The sequence below is a fragment of the Falco cherrug genome, chromosome 5, assembly GCF_023634085.1.
Source record: "Falco cherrug isolate bFalChe1 chromosome 5, bFalChe1.pri, whole genome shotgun sequence".
Taxonomy (NCBI): Eukaryota; Metazoa; Chordata; class Aves; order Falconiformes; family Falconidae; genus Falco; species Falco cherrug.
Window position 1 is genome coordinate 57,436,770 of NC_073701.1, and position 18,555 is coordinate 57,455,324.

At 36.9% G+C, this 18,555-nt stretch overlaps 1 protein-coding gene across 9 annotated transcripts in view; it reads left to right on the forward strand.

Moving 5' to 3' along the window:
- The window catches only part of CNOT2 (CCR4-NOT transcription complex subunit 2), a 91,520-nt gene that overhangs the window by 49,121 nt on the left and 23,844 nt on the right, over positions 1 to 18,555 (forward strand). For 6 of the 9 annotated variants that reach the window (XM_055710813.1, XM_055710812.1, XM_055710810.1 and 3 more), the window contains 3 exons: positions 5,179 to 5,301; positions 6,613 to 6,660; positions 16,914 to 16,980. In XM_055710813.1, the coding sequence (XP_055566788.1) occupies positions 5,191 to 5,301; positions 6,613 to 6,660; positions 16,914 to 16,980 (226 nt within the window). In that variant the 5' untranslated portion in view covers positions 5,179 to 5,190. The remainder of the gene's footprint in view (positions 1 to 5,178; positions 5,302 to 6,612; positions 6,661 to 16,913; positions 16,981 to 18,555) is intronic. The other 3 variants (XM_055710816.1, XM_055710815.1, XM_055710814.1) reach the window with 1 other exon arrangement.

Consider the following 18,555-nt stretch of genomic DNA (forward strand, 5'->3'; position numbering starts at 1 on the left):
AAGCCTTAGTGTATAGATGGGTGGAAGCTCTGTAACATCAGACTGAGATTATAACCTCTAATTGCTCTCACATAATGATAGTGTACATCTTGACAAATACCATACTCATTGGAGGAGCAGGAAAGGGAAGATACTGCTAAAATTCCTAAAATGGTTTCTTTTTTTTAATTTGTATTACTGTATGTATCGTTCAACTCACGTAAAGATGAGATTAATCAGTTGTAATGCAATGATTGATTGGTGGTTTGGTTTTTTTTTCTGCTCTATGCAAAATCAAAACTATACATTCTCCAGGGAGATTTTGTAGTATTCTCTTAGTTTGAAGTTGGCTATGTTAACATCATGAGTGAGCTCTTCTTGAGCACTATCTATAGTAATACTGCAAAACAAAAACGTAATTAGTTTTCATACTTTAGTTTAACAGCCTGAAGCAAATTGTAGAATTCATTTAATATACAATCATAGAATCACTTCATAAGTGATTATAGAGAAGATCATTTTGCAACTGAAGATGACAACATTTTGAAGTGTCAACTTAAATTCTGTGTCAATAATTTATTTCCAGTTGTTGCTAACAGGTTTGTGTGCTGGAGTATGCTATACTGCAATGTTTCTTGTAATGAAAAGGATTTTTCTTGAAATCTGGAGGTTTTGTGGGGTTTTATTTTACTATTTTTTAAATAGCTATTGTTGATGGTTATTGTGTTATGTACTCGGCTGAAGGTAAAGATCAGAGACTGCCACAAACTGTTTATTAGATGCTTCAAGTTCTTAACATTTGTATGATGCTTTTAGTTCTTCCGTAGTGGAGGTTGTTAGGAAGTGTTCCACAGAAGAATTTAAAGATCTTGTCAGGATTGTATCTGCATTTTGCTTGGTTAATTTAACTTGAAGTTGTGGGCAAATCTGATTTTTAAGCATGACGTACTTGTGTTTTGAAAGAAGAGCTTGTGTTCACCTGATCAGAACTGGGCATGGTTTGTGGTAGCATGGCTGGTTATCTCTCTGAACTTGAATCCAAACATGTAGCTCTTTCCCTTTCTTTCCTCTGTTACCATGAGTATTTTTAAATAATATTTGTACATGGGTCTACCAGTGGGAGTTGTAAATACTTTTGCAATATTATGCTAAAGGATGAATTGATGGAAGTGCACCATTCCTACGTTTTTAATGAATGGTTACACTGTCAGTGTGTTTTGTGCAACAGAGGACTGGGTTCCCACAGTAGAACAGCAAAAGTAGTTACAGGATTAGGAGAAGGATCTGTATGGAATTAGGCTGAGTAGACAGGAATTCTTGACTTAGTAAAATTGTCATGCAACTGGAGTACAACTTCTGGGAGATGTGTTGGCATAAACATACACGCATGTGTGTGTCTATATAGGTGTGAACGAGGGACTTAAATACAAGAGGTGATTTCTACTTTTTACCTCTTCAGTCTAGACCCTGTGAAGATACAAAACCTAAAGACACTGTTACTTTCCAAAGGGTTTAAAATATATTTATAAGTGCTGCATGAACTTTGTTGTATTTACTTTTGTAGCTGATTGGACACTAATCTATGAGTCTGAAAAAGAAGCTGCAGTCTTTGTGTACAAAGTTTCCAGGTGGCTTCCTGTCCTAAGATAGAAGTGACAAAGTTCCATCTGCATATCTGCCCACATTTGGCACAGCCCCAGTTACTCTCACACCTTCTTACAAACAGTACCACAACAGTGTTTTTCAATATCCGTGTGTATGCTTGTAGCGTGACCGACTAATGAATATGTTAGTGAATACTGGAATAACTTAACGTGGATAGGAAGATGCCTACTGCTAATTTGGCAACCATGTGACACTGTCATTGAGTAAACCTTCTGTAACGTTATAAAAGTCTGCACTGGGGTAGATGCTGTGATTCAGAAGTTTGCCAGCCATTTACTGTCACTGCAGACTACTGGTACTGGCTGCTGGTGTTAGCGGAAGAAGCAGCAAGAGGCAAACAGCCTGGCTACCACAGCTGTGGCTTCAGTCTCTGATACCAGTTACTGGTCTTTAGCAGCTGCCTCGTTTTATTGAGCTGTTAGTTTTGTAACAGGGCTGGAGAGCAGCATGAATTGCAATGCGGTGTTTCTCTGTTGTGGTCTGTGCTGTGGTTCACCCTGAGAACAAGTGGCAGTTCTTTCTCGTGAAGTGAAATCTTGTTAGGGGTGCAGGCAGCTGCCAGAATGCCCTCCAGTGCCTGTACCACCTCCCTCAGTGGGAGCATGGACAGCTTGAGCACTGCATGCGACTGCTCTGCATGGCAGCATGGAACGACACAGAATGGCTTACAGAAATGCTGCTGTGAAGAACTGTCAGTCAGTCTCTGCAAAAACTTTTGAAGGTCTTCAGAGCAGCCCGGTGCAGTGATGCAGCTGGGTTGTAGGCAGGGCTTCTCCAGTCTTCCCCTCTTGCCCTGCAGCTGCAGCCTTCGGTGCACTGTAGCAGCACGTTCCTGTTAGGTATTGTGTAGAAATACAGGGTGCTAATAAAAATACCAATATTTAATCTATCTAATTACTAATTTTTTTTTTACAAAAGCATGGTCATTAAAGAAATTTAAGACTCCGTGTTAATATCAGTGCACTTCATCAGTCTTCAGGGCATAATCTTGATTGGTTTTTGGGCTACTGTCTTATACATTTATCAGTATAGAAAATAATCTTTTGGACAGTTTAAATTCAGTGGGGAGTATTTTTCAGCTTTTTGGTATATAGACTTCATATTTGGACATTGTAGCTTTCTTGCACCAGTTTTAAACACTTACTTTGAGACTGAAAGCTCTGAGCTTACCCCACTGACTCGGAAACCTTTATCATGCATGTGTAGTCAGCCATGTGTAAACCTTTGCAGAAATAAGATCAAAAGCTCCAGGGTCAAAGTCAGAATTGGTTTTTTCCCCTTACGCAGTTCCTATACTGTAGCTCAGGGTTAGGTATTACATTAGTACAGTGTGGTGTGTGCTTCAGTGACTTCTTTTCTGTCAGAGTTAAGTTTTGTTACTCTGATGGTGTATCACAAGAGGTTATGTGGCAAAAAAACCTCTTCTGTTATCCCAGGTATTGTTAAAGGAGCACCAAAAAGTTGTCTGGGGCTTGTGAGAAGCTGCCTTTTACCTTCTCAAAAGCAGTAGTTTGTTGAGACAGTCAACTTCCCCTGGTTGCTCAGGATAGCTTCACCAAAGCATTTCACTGTGCTTTTTACAGTGGTTAAAAGACAACAGCTCATCTCTCCACACTTTACTCAGGCAAAGGACAAGATAATCCCCTTAGCCTGTTAAATGCTCCATCCCATCTGGTAGGTGATAATTGCATTGTAAAGGGATTAGCACAGTGGGATATGCTTTGCTTATAGTGTAATGAAAGCTTCACTACAAGTGTGAAAGTCAGCTGAGTGCATTTGAGCAGTTTGGGACTTCACATTTGCACATTTTTGTAAACATTTTAAAATACAAGCTTCATCAGGAGAAGGTGTGCAGTACCTTTGCATGCCTTCACATGTGTGTAACAGACTATAAATTTGTTTTGAGACATCAGTAGTCTAAGTAACTGTAACCCTCTTGAAGGAGTGGTGGAATAAAGCTTTTGTTTAGCTGAACGTTTTTAGGCAACTCTCAGATTATAGCTGTATTAAATGCATCTCAAGTGCTGACTTTATTCAAAACTCCTACGACTTTGAAATCATGGGGTTAAGTTGTTGCTAGTATAGGAGCTGATGTTATTAAACACTACCTAGAAATCTTAGTCAGTAAAGGTGAAATTTGAATAAGCCACACTGTGAAGAATATCAGAATAATTTTGTCAGTAGGGATAAGAGGATTTCAAGCTGAAAGTGACTCTCCTTGTAGCTAACCAGAATAAATGTTTTGAAATTTCAATTTCAAGCATGAGACTAAGATAGTGCAGAATGACTCTTAAAAAAAAAAATTAAAAATGCTCCTGTGGGTTTTTAAGTTTAGCTAATGCTATCAGTAGTGAAGACAGTAAATCTTAGGGCTCAGGGCATTTCATAAGCCAACTATAACTTGGCTTCATTATCTTTCAAGATGTTTAAGATCTGTTTGAAAGTGTGTTATATAGGGTGGTAGCATAGGGTTGGTTAGCATCCTGTTGGTCGTGATCTCTCCAGTCTCCCCATATGGTACAAGAAACGAGGCGAGTTGCTCAGTACTGACCAGTATGTGCCATTTGGCTGGTTTGAACATTAACCTGTTAGGTCTGAACAGGGCTTTGTTAGCCCACACCGCACCATGTTAGTAGATAGATTAGAAACTTAAGAAGTATGTGTATTTTTACGTAAATGAGTGTCAGGTGTATAAATATGGACTGCATGTGGTAGATTCTTTAGTGATGTTGTATGATCTTACTGTGGGATTAAATTTTCTAATGAATGAAGGTTCTGTGACCAGCTGCATGGTTGTTGTTTCTTTAGTTTCCAGTTCCTGATTTAGCAGCTTGCTCTATGTGCCTGCAGGAGTAAGGGCACAAGAAAATTTAGTGGTTTTAATGGGCCATTTGCAGTAACTTTGCCAGTCTGTGGTGAGGTGGTTGACCATGGCTAGCTCAACTTTCTCTTACTTATTCACGATTCTGAATGCACAGGATCAAGTAGAAAGCTGCTTTTCCAATGTTGTGGTGATGAGACATGGGAGTGATTTCACAGATATTCTTTTTTCCTTCCCTTTTTCTTATTTCTTTTAAGGTGGCTGAGCACTAAAGAACATTCCTTAATTTTCTTTTAGATTGAAGGTGTTTACCTGAGGAGAGGAAATTTTGAGGAATTTGCTCTTTTTTCTGACATTCTGTAATTTTAAATAAACCTGAGTGAAAGGTTATGGGACTCAAAAAACCCCAAAAAACAAAAACAACCCCCCAAACCAACAAAAAACCCTCCAGCCAACAAACACACCTCTCTCCAAAAAAGTGTCCCCTCTTCCCACCCCAGTCCTTTCTGAAGTATGAGTTTGTCACATGAAAATCCCACTTGAAAGAACTGTTACATTGGCAATATACAGAAAATATTTTTAAAGAGGAATTTTCAAATCTTTAGAAACAGGGTGGGGGTTTTCTAGCAATGTTTACATATATTTAAAAGATATACTAAGTATGTAGCAAACCAAATAATACGTGGCATATAACCATTTTTCTTCTTATTTAGGTGACAAACAGCATGTTTGGTGCTTCAAGGAAGAAGTTTGTAGAGGGGGTTGATGGTGACTACCATGATGAAAACATGTACTACAGCCAATCATCGATGTTCCCACATCGGTCAGAAAAAGATGTAAGTTGAATACGCTTATTTTGTCCCCTTTCAATAGCAAGATAGTTTCAAGTACATGAAATATATGAGGAGGGGCTTCATTTAGCTTTAAGCTGTACATGACTCCTTTCAGTGGCAAGTGCTTTAATTTTAGTGAGTTTATGCATGTAAACTTCAGCCATGTGCTTGCCAGGGCTTTACTTTTTCACCTTTAAGAATTGAATTTGTAACTTAAATTGGGTTATATCTTGTGTTTACATGTGGTTTTGTTGTGGTTTTGTATTTTACATCGTCAGCTGTTCTTAGTTTTGGGAAATGCCTTGTGCAGCTTGTTTGTCTGCTCGGGTATTCTAATTTAGGTATTTCTTCCATTTGTGATGACACAAAGTTACAAACCCCATCATTCTTAAACATTTTTTCCCCTTGGTAATGTGTTATTGTATGTTAGAACTGCACTGGCATTACTACAACTCTGCTTATTATTTAATAAATAAATTAGCCAGTAAAGTATTTCACTTTTATATGGAGTGCCATGTAGAAATACATGGAAGACTGAAAGCATGACTTAAAGTTCATGTGACCTGAAGGTCAATCCATCTCATGACAGACTTGCATTTAATATGTGTAAGCAACATATAGGCTAGATTTTCTTTTTAATTAAAAAATAAGTCCTGCAGGCTTGCAAAAAGGTGTCATTGCTTCAAGTCTGCCTCCATGACTGTCCAGAAATATAGTTGTTTAATAGCAGATGTGAACATAGTCTTGATAGAGCTTAATGTATGTAAACAACCATTTCCTATAGACTCTTAACTGAATTTTAATCCAGATTTAAAAGTGAAGGAAATAAGTTTAGAGCAGAAAGCTTTTAAAAACAAAACAAAAGTGCTTAAATGCAGCTTTCCAATTCAGTTTCAGAAGTTACTTTAATGAGAAATTTCACGTGAGCCAGCAAAGGATTAAAATGTACTGCAATGAAAAGAAAATTAAATAGGATGTTCTTTTCTGTTTATGCCCATTACATATGTGCACGTACCACAGATACACACAGGCACAATGGAATATTTATGATGTTGAACATACTTTCTTTTCTGTGAGCACAGAGAGGTGCAGGTAGGGCTCTGAAAAACAGCAGACACTTATTTCTCTGAAGTGATTCTTAGGTATTAAGTCCCTGCTTTTAAATTGGATGCACTGAGGGAGAAACCCTTATGGTGTAGTAAGGAAGGTGAAGTGAGATGGATGCTATGCTGCACAGTGTGCACAGTGAAAGCTGATGCTTGGCATGTTGTTGACACAATGAATGAGTGTTTTAGTTGCCTACTTTTTCTGTAGGCAATGTTGCAGAAGTGGATCTTAGAATGGGACTTCAAGAGGAGGAAGGTGGGTGTTCCAGACACCAGGAATGACAAATAAGAAATCGTGAAAGTTTGTGGGAGAAGTGGCCAAAATGAGTCATAGAAGCTGCTGTAATTGGCAGAAGAGTGATGCCGTTCCGACAGGAAACGGAAGAGTGATTTTTGCAAAAGCTTTTTAAAGTTGTTTTTTTTTCCCAAATCCTTTTTAAGGGTTTTTTTCTTCCCTGTCGCTTCACTATTGACCATTACAACTTAGAGTTTATGCTCATGAAATCTTAAGCCATTATATGCTATTGTAATTTTTTTTGAAGTTGATCAAAATAAATATATGGCGGTGATATTGACATTGTACACATTTGTTTGCTCATGTATAGCTAAATGTATGTTCTGTGTTACATGTTCCTTTTGATATCTCATTTGGCTCACCTTAGATGAGAGAGGTTGCAAAGGTGGTTGTTGTATTTTAGTTTCCGACCAGTCTTGCAGCTTTGCAGACCTTTTCTATTTGAAAATAACTGTTTTCAAATAGTTTTTCAACTTGAGTTCTACTAAAGATGATGTTCTGTATATGAGAACACAATAAATACACTGCCTGTGTTGTTATTTGGATGACACTTAGTATGGACAGACAAAAATAAATTTGCTCAGAATTTTCTCTGAGTAAGTTCATAAGGGCTAATGTTCAAAATCTGGATCCAGTTTAATGGACACCCTGGGGGTAAAAATTCCAGCGTTCTAGATCTTGAAACACTTTGAGTCTTTCTGTCTTCACATTTATATTGAAATGGAGTAGGTAAGTTGGGGATAAAATAAAGGTAGAAGACACTTTGCAGGAAGGAGTAAATTGCTTTTATATTCAGAAAATCCAACCGGTAATAAAAAGTTTAAAACATAGCATACACAATCTCTTTGTAAGCTTACAAAAAACCCGGCATTCTTTATGCCTTTTTTTGTAGCAGAATTTTCTAAACAAGGTGTAGTGTTAGTGCAATTTAAATTATTCCTCTTTTTCCACTTTTGGTTTCTTGAATGTCTTTACTAAGGGCACATAAAATTAATGTGTTGCAGGGTTTTGCCACAAACTTGTAGAAAATGAATTAAACTTTTGGGGTTTTTTCCCCCCTCCAATGTATCATATGTACGCATGAATCTTCTAGAGTTCTTCAACCTGAAATAGAGTGGTTCTCAGGGAAGCCCTCTGTGAATGGCCTCCTTAATCACTGCTTTTTGGAAAGGGCTAAAGCGTGTTTGGTATTTACAGTCATACTGGATGTGACTAGGTCTTTTTCTATTTCTCACTTTGTTGAAAGCCTTCCTGATTCTGACTTTAAAATCTGCTACTTTCCAAGGAATTGTTACTGTGCTTGTGTATGTGTACTCCAAGCAGAGGAACACACGGAATGGTGAAACCTTCCTAAAATTGAGAGTAGAGTAAGGACTATTACTGCAAGCATATTTTGTATTAAACTTCAGAATCTAATTTTCACTTTTGCAGTAGAATTTTTGTCCTTGTGAAGAGGCATTGTGGGCTATGTGATAACTCTCACACAGTTTTTTGACTGGGTTGGGAGCTTTTTAGCTTTTTTCCTTGTTTTAACACCTAAGGTGGAGGCTTTCATTTTTTTTCAAATAATATTAGGAAATAGTTTTTCATTCAATAAGTGAAAAAAAGATTTAGAACCTATCTGAAAAAGATGTGAAAAAATATTGTATGCGTTTTAATAAATAATTTTCATAGCACTTAAAGTGGTATTCCTGTGACTTGTTGCTTTGGTTAATTTGAATTTTAAAATTTCCTTTACACAGAGGTGAAGTGAACTAAGGCTGCTCAAGTCCTGTCTTAAAATTTGAAGACTTTTTACAAATTGGAAGAAGTAGCAGCAAATAGTTGAGGACATACTATTTTGTTATTTTTAATCCAGAGCCTCAGTGTAGCTAAAAACTAAAAGCTTTCTTTTAATTTACCTGCTTTTTCATTAGGGAATACACTTCTAGACAGTCAGGGGGGGAAAAGTTGCATGTTGTTCATGCACAAATGATTCCAAAATCATACAGATGCTGTTTGGGTCTAATGTTTTAGGCATAAAATTGCAGTTCCTTAGATGAGATTAGGTCTTAATTAAGCCATCTAATGCTTCCTTTTTACTAAATCAGTGGCTTTACCTTGAGCCATCAGAAACCTTGCAGTGCTAAGTAGGGAGGTGGAACAGAGCACATCCATAAATGCTCGGTCTATGAATTCTGGGGTCAATGCATGATAACCAGGTCAATAATCCTTTGGCAAAGAAATGAGATATTTTATAGAATGCTTTAAGAAAATAGTTTAAGATTTGGCTTGAAACAAATGTGGTCCTGTAACTTAAATTGACAAGATGATGTACAGTGTGCTGACAAAATAATTATAAAGCTTATTTGTAGCAAATTTCACCAGCTTAATTGAGCTGTCTATGCACTCGGCAAAATCATTTTGAGGGGTACCTGTATTTTTATTTGCATAGAGTGACAGTGGTAGAAATTGGTAACTCAAAGCCTTCATACACTTCTGAATTTGTCTTCAAATAAGTAAAAAAAAAAAAAAAAAAGACAATGAGCTTTGAGAAAAGATGGGACCTGTTCAGTCTGAACTTCTTTGATTTCTCAGGTATAAGAATGTAAGAAGTGCTCTACAAGGTTTGATCAGTCTAGCCAAATTTTTTAATGATGATCTGCCCAAATTATGAGGAAAGTTAGATAATTTTTTTCAGTGAATGCTTTTTCCATTTCTTGGCCCAGTGCTTTGCTGTTCATTTTCTCTCCCAGTTGCTCAACAAATGATAAAATGCTCACACTAATATAGTAATAATTCACTGATTTGCACTTCTTATGTGTTAGTTTGAACTTACTCTCCTCTTAATGTGTTGTGTAATTCTGGACTTTCTCAGTTGAGATCTGATGTTCTTTTGCAGTTCAGTTCTTTCAAAATGTGGCCTCCTGTGAAGTCAAACATATTTTAACAATTGAGGCAAGTAAACTCAAGACTGCAGATTAGATTTGGGTCTTTGCAACTGGTAATCTAGCTCCCTGGCCTACCTTGCCTGGAGTAGGAGGTCCTCAGATATGGTTATTGAGCACAGCAAAACGGGTTATTGATTCTGGGAGCCTGCTTTCCAGAGTTTTCTTCCATCCTGATGTAGTGGAAGCGTGTCCGTGGTAGATCAAATTCAGGTGTTCCTTTGTCATGACAGTTGCATGAAGGCAGATGTCAGTGTGTGTGTCTTGTAATGGACACAGTGGTGGTGATAGAGCAAAAGGGGTGGTCAGAAGCTGATATCAAAGCCTTTTACTGCAAACTCATATTGAAGTTATTTTGTAGAACCTTTATCTAACTCTTGCTGTGTTTTGAAATGGCCTTACATAGAGGTGGTACTTTTACAAGAGAGAAAACCCTGAAACAAGATTTAGCTTACAATGGAGAATAGAGATCCAGGATCTTGCTAAGTCTAGGAAACTAAATTTGGAAAGGTTTAATCAGTCTTTTGGAGTCAGCTTTGGCTTTAGGGTTGCTGAACAACATGTTGTTCCAGCTGGATTGTTGACTTCTAATGATATTTTTTAGGATTCGAAGGAAACCTGTAGTATCTCGTTTCCCAAGGCATCTTGTTTGGCATTTGCCTTAGTCATTGCATGAGAGTTTGTTAGCTTAGTCATAATTTAACTTAAGATGTTGCACTTGGAGGAGTTGTAAGGATTTAAGAATTCCCATGGAACCCTCATGTATCAGGAGCAGTCATAGCATTCATGCTAATACTGCCTGGTTGAATAGAGCTACTTTGCATTAACGTAGCTTGTCATAGTCTGAATAGTTTTGATCTGTTTGTGGAGGACAAAAAAAGTAATTTATTTTCTTCCCAAACTAAGCTTTAATGTCTTTAATTATAAATGGCAAATGCATATTTCATGTAGGTTGCTTTGCATGTAAACATACTTGTAGATTTGACTGAATAGTGCATTGGTTTGCCTTGCTTCCTTTGTGAAACACATGGCTTAACCTTTTTTCTTTGAAGTGTGAGCTGCGAAGCAGCAGAGTTGCTTTTTACCTTCCCAGAGAGTGATTTTTTGCATCTTTTAGTGAGTACATAATATGTTTCTTTTAAAACAAACCCAAACTTTAAATGAATGAAAACTGCAATTCCATTAATGAAAACAGCTGGAAGGACTTGCAGGATTTAGAAACAAATTGGGGGAGTTTCAGTCTTTTAATGCAGTACACCCTCTCAAAGCCTACTGACATTCTACCTATAGCTTATGTTTTCATAATAGTTGTACAGTATGAAGAAAGAACAAAAGGTTTAGAATGCAAAATGCAGCCTTTTACTGTCACCTTTAAGTTGGTACCTGGATGGGTTTATCAAATAAAACAAATGATAAACTAATGTTACTTAGTGTATAAAACCCCATTTCCCTCTCTGTCACACAGTTTGCAAAAAGTATATATTTGAATTGGTTATTTCACATCACTTTACAATTTGAAATTCTGTCACAAGGATTAAATTGTTTAGATTTTTTTTCTATAGAAGAACTTAATGACTGTGGTAGGTGTTGTTTTTGTACTTCATCTAAAAGCTATATTTTACTGCATCTCCACTTAAATTAACAATACATAATACTTTTTGTATGTCTGCTTTAGCATTTGAAGTGGTTCCTTGGACCGGATTAATTCCATGCATAACATCTGCATTTTTTAGAAGGGGGAGGTTATGGTTTCTTACACAATAACTCAGTTCACTGAACATACTGTATTGTAGTATTGGTGGTTTACTTACTGAGTGTGTGGGTGGATTTTTTTGTTGTTTTGGGTTTTTTGTTTTGTTTAAAGTTTTTTCATATGCAAGTGGTTATTTAATTGAAAGAAAATATTTGCTTTATTTTTCTAGTTCTTAGTTGTTTATGGCATTTTTTGTAGCAGTTTTCAACAAGTTTTCAGTAATCTTTTGGCTCGTTAATACACTGTACCATCAAACTGGATGTCTCTACCCAGGGAGAATTTTTTTGAGAGTTTAATAGTCATGTTAACCTCATATTAATAGTGTTATGATCATTCAAGGCAACACTTTGCCTTTCAGATCTTGAGATACTGCTGCCAACAACAATGCAGTTCTACCTCCTTGTGCTTCCCAAGTGCCACTGGAGGCAGAAGACCACAATTGTAAATGATGAAATCTGAATGACTGAATAATTTATTTTTCAGTATTGTATTTAGTTTTGTATATCACAAATAATTTGGTAATAATTTTTACTTGCAGATAGTACCCTGTAATTATAAGGTTTTCAGAATTTCTGTATTGATCTCTGATTTTGAGATTTGGAAATATTTTCTTGCAACATGAGTATATTGTGAGCACAGTATTAAAAGGTGGTTTGTAATCTAGAGGAGGCCTACCTAATAATACTACTAAAAAACAACAAGCAGAGTATAGAAAAATCTGTATTCTTTTAATCTGTTGGCTTGATTTATTATTATTTTTTATAACATAAAAAGTATAACACTTTCTTCTTTTGAGGCTGTGGGTCAGCTGTTTTATTATTAAATAGTGCAGCACAGATGGCAGGTACCAGAAATAAAGTAGTGCAAATACAAAATGATGCTGATGTTTGCACCTGTGAGAAACGCATCATTTATCAGACCAGATATTACTCACAGACTTATTTGCTTATTCTAACACGCTTTGCTTTTAGGAGTTCACTTTGTAGTGTTGGATTGATGTATTTTAACTTCAGCTTGCCTTGTGTTTAAGAAAGTAGCTTTAGGCTGTAACTGCATAATATAGAAACCTTTGCAGAAGTGTTGCTTTATGGAGTTTTCTTGGTGCCGCCGCGCTGAGGTATGGTACCTCGGCAGTTATGGTGACAGGCAGCTGTCCCTTCGGTAAGTTGGGGGGTTTGCTTAAGAGGCAGGATGCTGCAGTATGGGGGAGGCAGGGAACCCTGTCAGCCAGCTTTGCTGCTGGGCCTCTTCCCACTGCCTCCCTCTGCTTTCTAGGAGGCTTCAGCCTGTGTTTGCCAGTCTCTCAGGATGGTTGTAAAGTGCGGCAGTTTTTTCAGCATTTTGGCAAATTTAAGCAGTTGCTGGTGCTGGGGTTTTTTTTGAGATTGTTGATACTCTGAAAGTAATTTATTGCAGTAAACCCATCACAAGCTAGTGAAAGCAGTTGCAGTAAAATCTCATTCATCACTAGGGATAGGAAATTGCTTGATAGTACCTTACAGCTTACTAATTTTTGGTGTGGAACAGTCCAGAAAAATTGGGCCATCTGCTTGGATCATCAGTTGGTTCAAGTTTAGATGCAGAATCTTCCATGTTCAGAACTGCACTATGACTGTTCGAGACTTGGGAGTAAAATCATGTTCACATCTTAGTTGACTGTTACCAATTCAGCCCATGAGTCTGCCAGTACCACTGAGTGGTGGTCCTTCCATACACTAGGAGAATAAAGCACGCTTCATGTTTCACAAGATCTGTTTGCTCAGTTGCCTCCTTGCTCTGTGGGAGATGCAAGTCTTAGGCATCCTCTGTCTCCTAACAACATGTACAGGGAAAGTCTATTGAAACAATCAGTCTAGTTCCGTCATACAAGGTTGGAATAGAAACAGAAATCCCCTGCTATTTCACAATTTGAGTTTTGTAGCTGTTAACCACTGGCAGATTGATCTAAACCTAAATGCCAAAGTTTTGAAGAGTGGAGGGTTTTTGTACATGTACAGGAAAAGCTATCAGTGTCAGAAGCTTATTTCAGAAATTCCTTGACTCAATTGAAGATTGTTAATCACTCTTTAAAAAAAATTGGTATTGTATACATATTGTTGGAATGTGCTGTTTGTTGATGTGACCTCAGTCATTTAGTACGTTTTGTTTTTCAAAGGTTCTTGCAGGTATAACTCTGAGCCTTTGTTTTCCTAATATATTAACATAATTGGGTAAAGGTTACAAGATCTTGGCAACTGGAAGAGCTTTAGTCACCCTAAGGGTTAGACTGCTTTAGTTTTTATTAAGGTTATCATGACCTTTGGCTGTTGTAGACTAAAAGAAATTGAAGAGTGACTTTCAGCCATTATATTTTGTGTCGTGTGGCTAGTAGACCAGTTGGGTAAAATAGTGATTGCAGAATGCCAGAAGGAATGTGTTTAATACTAGTAGTGTTCATCTGAATCTTTTGGTAGACCAAATTTGAGTAGACTATAATAGTGACTCAGAGGTGGTGAATGCAAATAAAGGTCCTGATAGCACAGGTTGAGGTTCTGGCTAATTTAGTTGTTTTGTTGTTGACCTAAATTCTATAGAAATAATAGAAAAAGATCAGTTTAAAATGGTCATCTTTAGCTATGACAGAAAAAAAGTATTTAATACTGGGGAGGGTGTTTTGGCATATTACAAAATAAACTAGAGAGAAAGTGAGATACCCATACAGAAGATTCCTTCTCCGTTAGGTTTGAGAAATGCTGCATTTAATCAGTGTGGAGAAGATCCACAGAAATTCATATTTATTCCTTCTTGAGGCTTGTTTTCTTTGATGTTCTAAGTGTGTTATGACTTTAAGACTAGTTGTTAGACTTACTGAATTTAATATTTGGCCTTTATTATGGTTTTCTATAAAGGTTTCTCTACAAGTCATTTTGCAATTATCTTTTCATGTAAAAGCAAATGGCACAATACATGTGACCTACTTTGTAATGTTTCAAAAGAAAATCCAGTTTCTAATAAGCAGTGTTCATTAACTATTATTTGCCATTCCTTTTCTTTTAACTGAATTTTAAAAAAATCAAGTAGTATTCTGTGTAGAAGAGATGGCATTCTTTTTCCTTTCTTTCAAGTAAACTAGTACCTCTCAAGTCTGTGACTTTTTATTAGTCTTATTTTTGTATCCAAGTTGTTATTACAAATAAAAGGGTTTTACGTGAGATTTGACTGTCTTATGCTTTCTATATTACATGCCATTACAGCAATTTTTTAATGTCCTGAGCAGCTGTTCTTACAGGATCATTGCTTTGCTTAACTGTTTTGCTTACCTGTCCCAAAGCTGGTAGTTTCCCTCTCAATGTCTAGTTGGTTTGGGCTTGTAGGTCGGTTTTTTGGGGCGTTGGTTTTTTTTTTGCTTTTGTGCCCTTATCATTGTCTCTGAAAGTGTCTCAGAACTTTTTCTCTTATTTTTTTCCAAGGAATTACAAGGTGTTCTGGGATTTTCCAACCTGTCAAACTTGAAGTATGCTTTTGAAGTCTGTCTTCCAAGGGTCCCCACTTCAGCATGCTTTGGTTTGTGTTGCAGAGCAGTAGTGTGAGTGAATTTGATATCAAAACAGGCTGGAAGAGGTAGTCCAGGGGTGCACCAAACACGCTCCACTCACTAACAGGCAGCCAGTTCATGGCATCAGGTGTTTTAGTCACAGCTAACTCTAGAAATGCATACAGTGTGTATGTTAGGCCCTCAGGACCAAATTTATTTTTTTTTTACAAATGCACTTCTCACTGGCTGTGTAACTTGCTGATGCAGATATGGCCTGTGAACTTTGCTGCATGGGTGCTGAGTTGAAGCCACTGTAGTTATTTAAAGTGTTCTTTTTGTTCACAGACAGTTCTTCACTGAGAAAGGAGAGCTTTGGTCCAGTTTGGCACTTTTTTTTTCTACAGGAAGTTTTTGTCTTAGTATTTCAAACCTCTTGTATATTTAAGTGTGGATGTTTATTGCTGTAGTAGCTTACTATAAAATATGTGCACTTTGTTCAGAATGTGTGACTATATAGTATTTTAGAGTGACATTTTTGATGCATTTTCTGATCGTATACAGTAATTGCCTGCTGTAATTTGTGGTTTTATGCCTTCTGATGTGTTCAAAAAATCATAAATACTTCATGATTTACGGGCATGAATGCTGCTTTTGATACTTGGTGTCTACAGTGTATGTTGTCTTTCTCATTTCTACTATCCAGATTTGGCTCCAGTATAGACAACTAGCAGATTCAGTTTATTAAGTTTGAGTTTTACGTCTGTTTAGATAAAGTCAACAAAGCAATTTACAGTTTATCACAGTAAAATTTATTTTGAGCTGAATTCTTTACTCTCAAGCTGAAAAAGCTTGAAATCCCCGTATGTGTAAGAATCCAGACATTCTTTTCCTCAAAACCATGCAAAGATTCAATCCAAGTTCCAAACTACTGTACTGAACAAGCAGACATTTGCTCATGGGTCAGTAAGTACGAGTCTTACTCTGTTGTGAGATGGATTGATTAGGTCAACTAATATGCCTCCTTGCTCCAAGGGACAGTCAACAATACCTAATGTTGTTGAAAATCGAATCTGTTCTTTAAAAGCATCCAAGGATAGATGTTCTGGTGCTTGACTGTCCTTAAGATTGCAAAAGGCTTTGTTTTCCCCCCATGTATTTAGCCTAATCTCCTGTTTCTCAGATTTACTAATAATTTCCATTTCTGCAGCAATGTGTAGTATAGTGTATTCTCTTCCTCTTACAGCAATGACTGGAAGTCTGGTGTCATGTCCCTGCCTCAGTTGCCTTATTTTTGGAGTATGTAAACCCAAATCTCAGTCTTCCTTCATAGGTCATGATTATTTTTTTTTTATTTCACTCTTCCCAAGAGTGTCTTTAGTTTGTCAGATTTCTTGTGTGATGTCTGAAAGTTGACAAAGACGGTTTTAATGGAAATATTTGGTAACACGTGATGTCTTCAAGCATGAAGCTAGCTATTGGGGTGGTACATTGTAATTTTAACATTGGAATCTTATCTGGAGTTCACATCTGTTTCTGTATACCTGCTGCTACCTTGCAACTCATTTCCCGCATTTTGCTATTGTAACTGATAATATAGGACTTTGCACTTGCTGTTATTACATTGAACAGGGATTGATCTGCTTCTGTGATGGATGTTTTGCAGGGGGGAAAAAAACCCTGTAAAAAATTTAAATAACTGAGTATTTCTTCCTCTGTAAAGATGGGTCTCTTAGCTACAAGGGTAGAAAACCTGAAAGCTTTAAGTCTTCCTCTATGCTATTTGTCACAAGTAGAAGAAAGTGTTTTTATTAAAGTCATAAATTATTATTGATGTGTAATAATGCTGTTACAGTTGCTACTGTGCAGATATTTTTGGGAAGTTTCTAAAACTTTTGATGACTTAAAATGAGTTTTCAGTTGCTGCTTTGACTTTTTTGGCAAAAGAATTTACTGTTATAAACTTTCAGAGCAAGATAGCATAATATCTTTGTGTCTTTAACTTTTTATTCTTATATTTTAGATGCTGGCATCACCATCAACATCAGGTCAGCTGTCTCAGTTTGGGGCAAGTTTATACGGGCAACAAAGTAAGAATTCTTTTTATTGATGATATGTTTATTTTATGCTTAATATGTTCTAGTTTCATGCTCTTTGGATAAAAAAACATGCATAGGGCTTTGTTTCCTGGTGATTGTTAAAAAAAGTCTCCTTATTTGTGTGATTTTTTAAGATACATTTTTGCTTTGCTTAGTATGCATTTTTGCAGTGTTTAGTATGCAAAGTGTCATATGTTGACACTGTATAGCTGTTAAATATCCAAATGTCATCATCCTATAAAGAATGTCTGTGACTTAACAGTGACTCTCTGAAGGAATAACTAAGGAAGGTGAGCTGGGCCAAAATGAGCCTGGTTCAGAATAATATGTAAGGAATAGAAGGAAATTCTACCTTAAATCATAACTGATATTTCGTGCTCTACAGCAGCTAATTAAATCTTGTGTACATGCTTGGCACCTTGCATTTGGCAAAGAAGTATGCTGGTAAGATTGTTGCCTTCTGCACCACTGTTTGGTTTTTTTCTTTCCCATCCCGTGAAGATTTTTTTTTCTGTATCTGCCAGTCTTGTGTATACTGCTGCAGTGGAAGACCTATAGAGCAACAGTCACAGTGTCTAACGCCAGCCACCTAACTCAGGGGCCAGTGTTGAGAACCGAACCTCCTTGTAGCTGAGAGGTGCATCCAGAAAGTGACTAGGAATATGAGTTAGATACACAAGTAAAATGGGTTTGTGAACACTTATCACTGTATCCTTTTGAATGTTTGCAACTTTCTTGCCAAGTGAATCTGCCTTGGATTCAAGAAAAGGTGTCTTCAGAGTACTTTAGAGAGTCTGGACTTTTTTATCGGGACAAACTAAAAGTTTTGTCTGCTAGATGCATGGCCTTTACAACTTCTTTCGGCTTTCTTCAAATAGTTTAAAAAAAATAGTGGGGTACCCCCCCACTATCTCAATGGCTGTTGATGAGTGACCATGTAATATAAACTGACATTTGATTATGCTACTGAAATTTATCTGAGCAGTTTCTGGCCAGGCTGAGAGTTGTGTTTGGCTCTTGGCTTTTTTGTGTCCTGAATCTGGCACTATTGAACCTTTCAGACTTAACTGTATAAAGATACTGAAGCAGTTTCTTCGTTCTCTTTATCAGTTACTTGTTGTTTGTTTTTTAAGTGCACTTTGTTCATTCAGTTGGTTGTGGTGCCTAGGACATAATCTCTCTAACATGGAGACATGCATGGCTAAAAACTAAATATTATCAGGCTTCAGTTTCTTCTAAATATTGAGAAAAAGGGGCACAAAACTTCTGTGTTGAAGTTGGTGCTTATGCTTAAAAATATTTCTAGGAAAAACAAAGCTCATAATGCCTATGCACTTTTAGATTGGTAGCTGTCAAGTCATTGAACAAGATTTCATGTTATAGAGTTAATGTAACTTGAACTTAGCTGTTAGACAAGAAATGGGCCACTTGGTTGATCAGCCTCCAGTACAGCCCATGCAGATCTTTTGTCTCAGTTAAAAAAGTGGAAAAAGGAAGCAAAAAAAAAAAAAGAAATCTTTTTTTCCTTATAGAGAATATTTCAACTACCCCTACTTGCCAGCCACA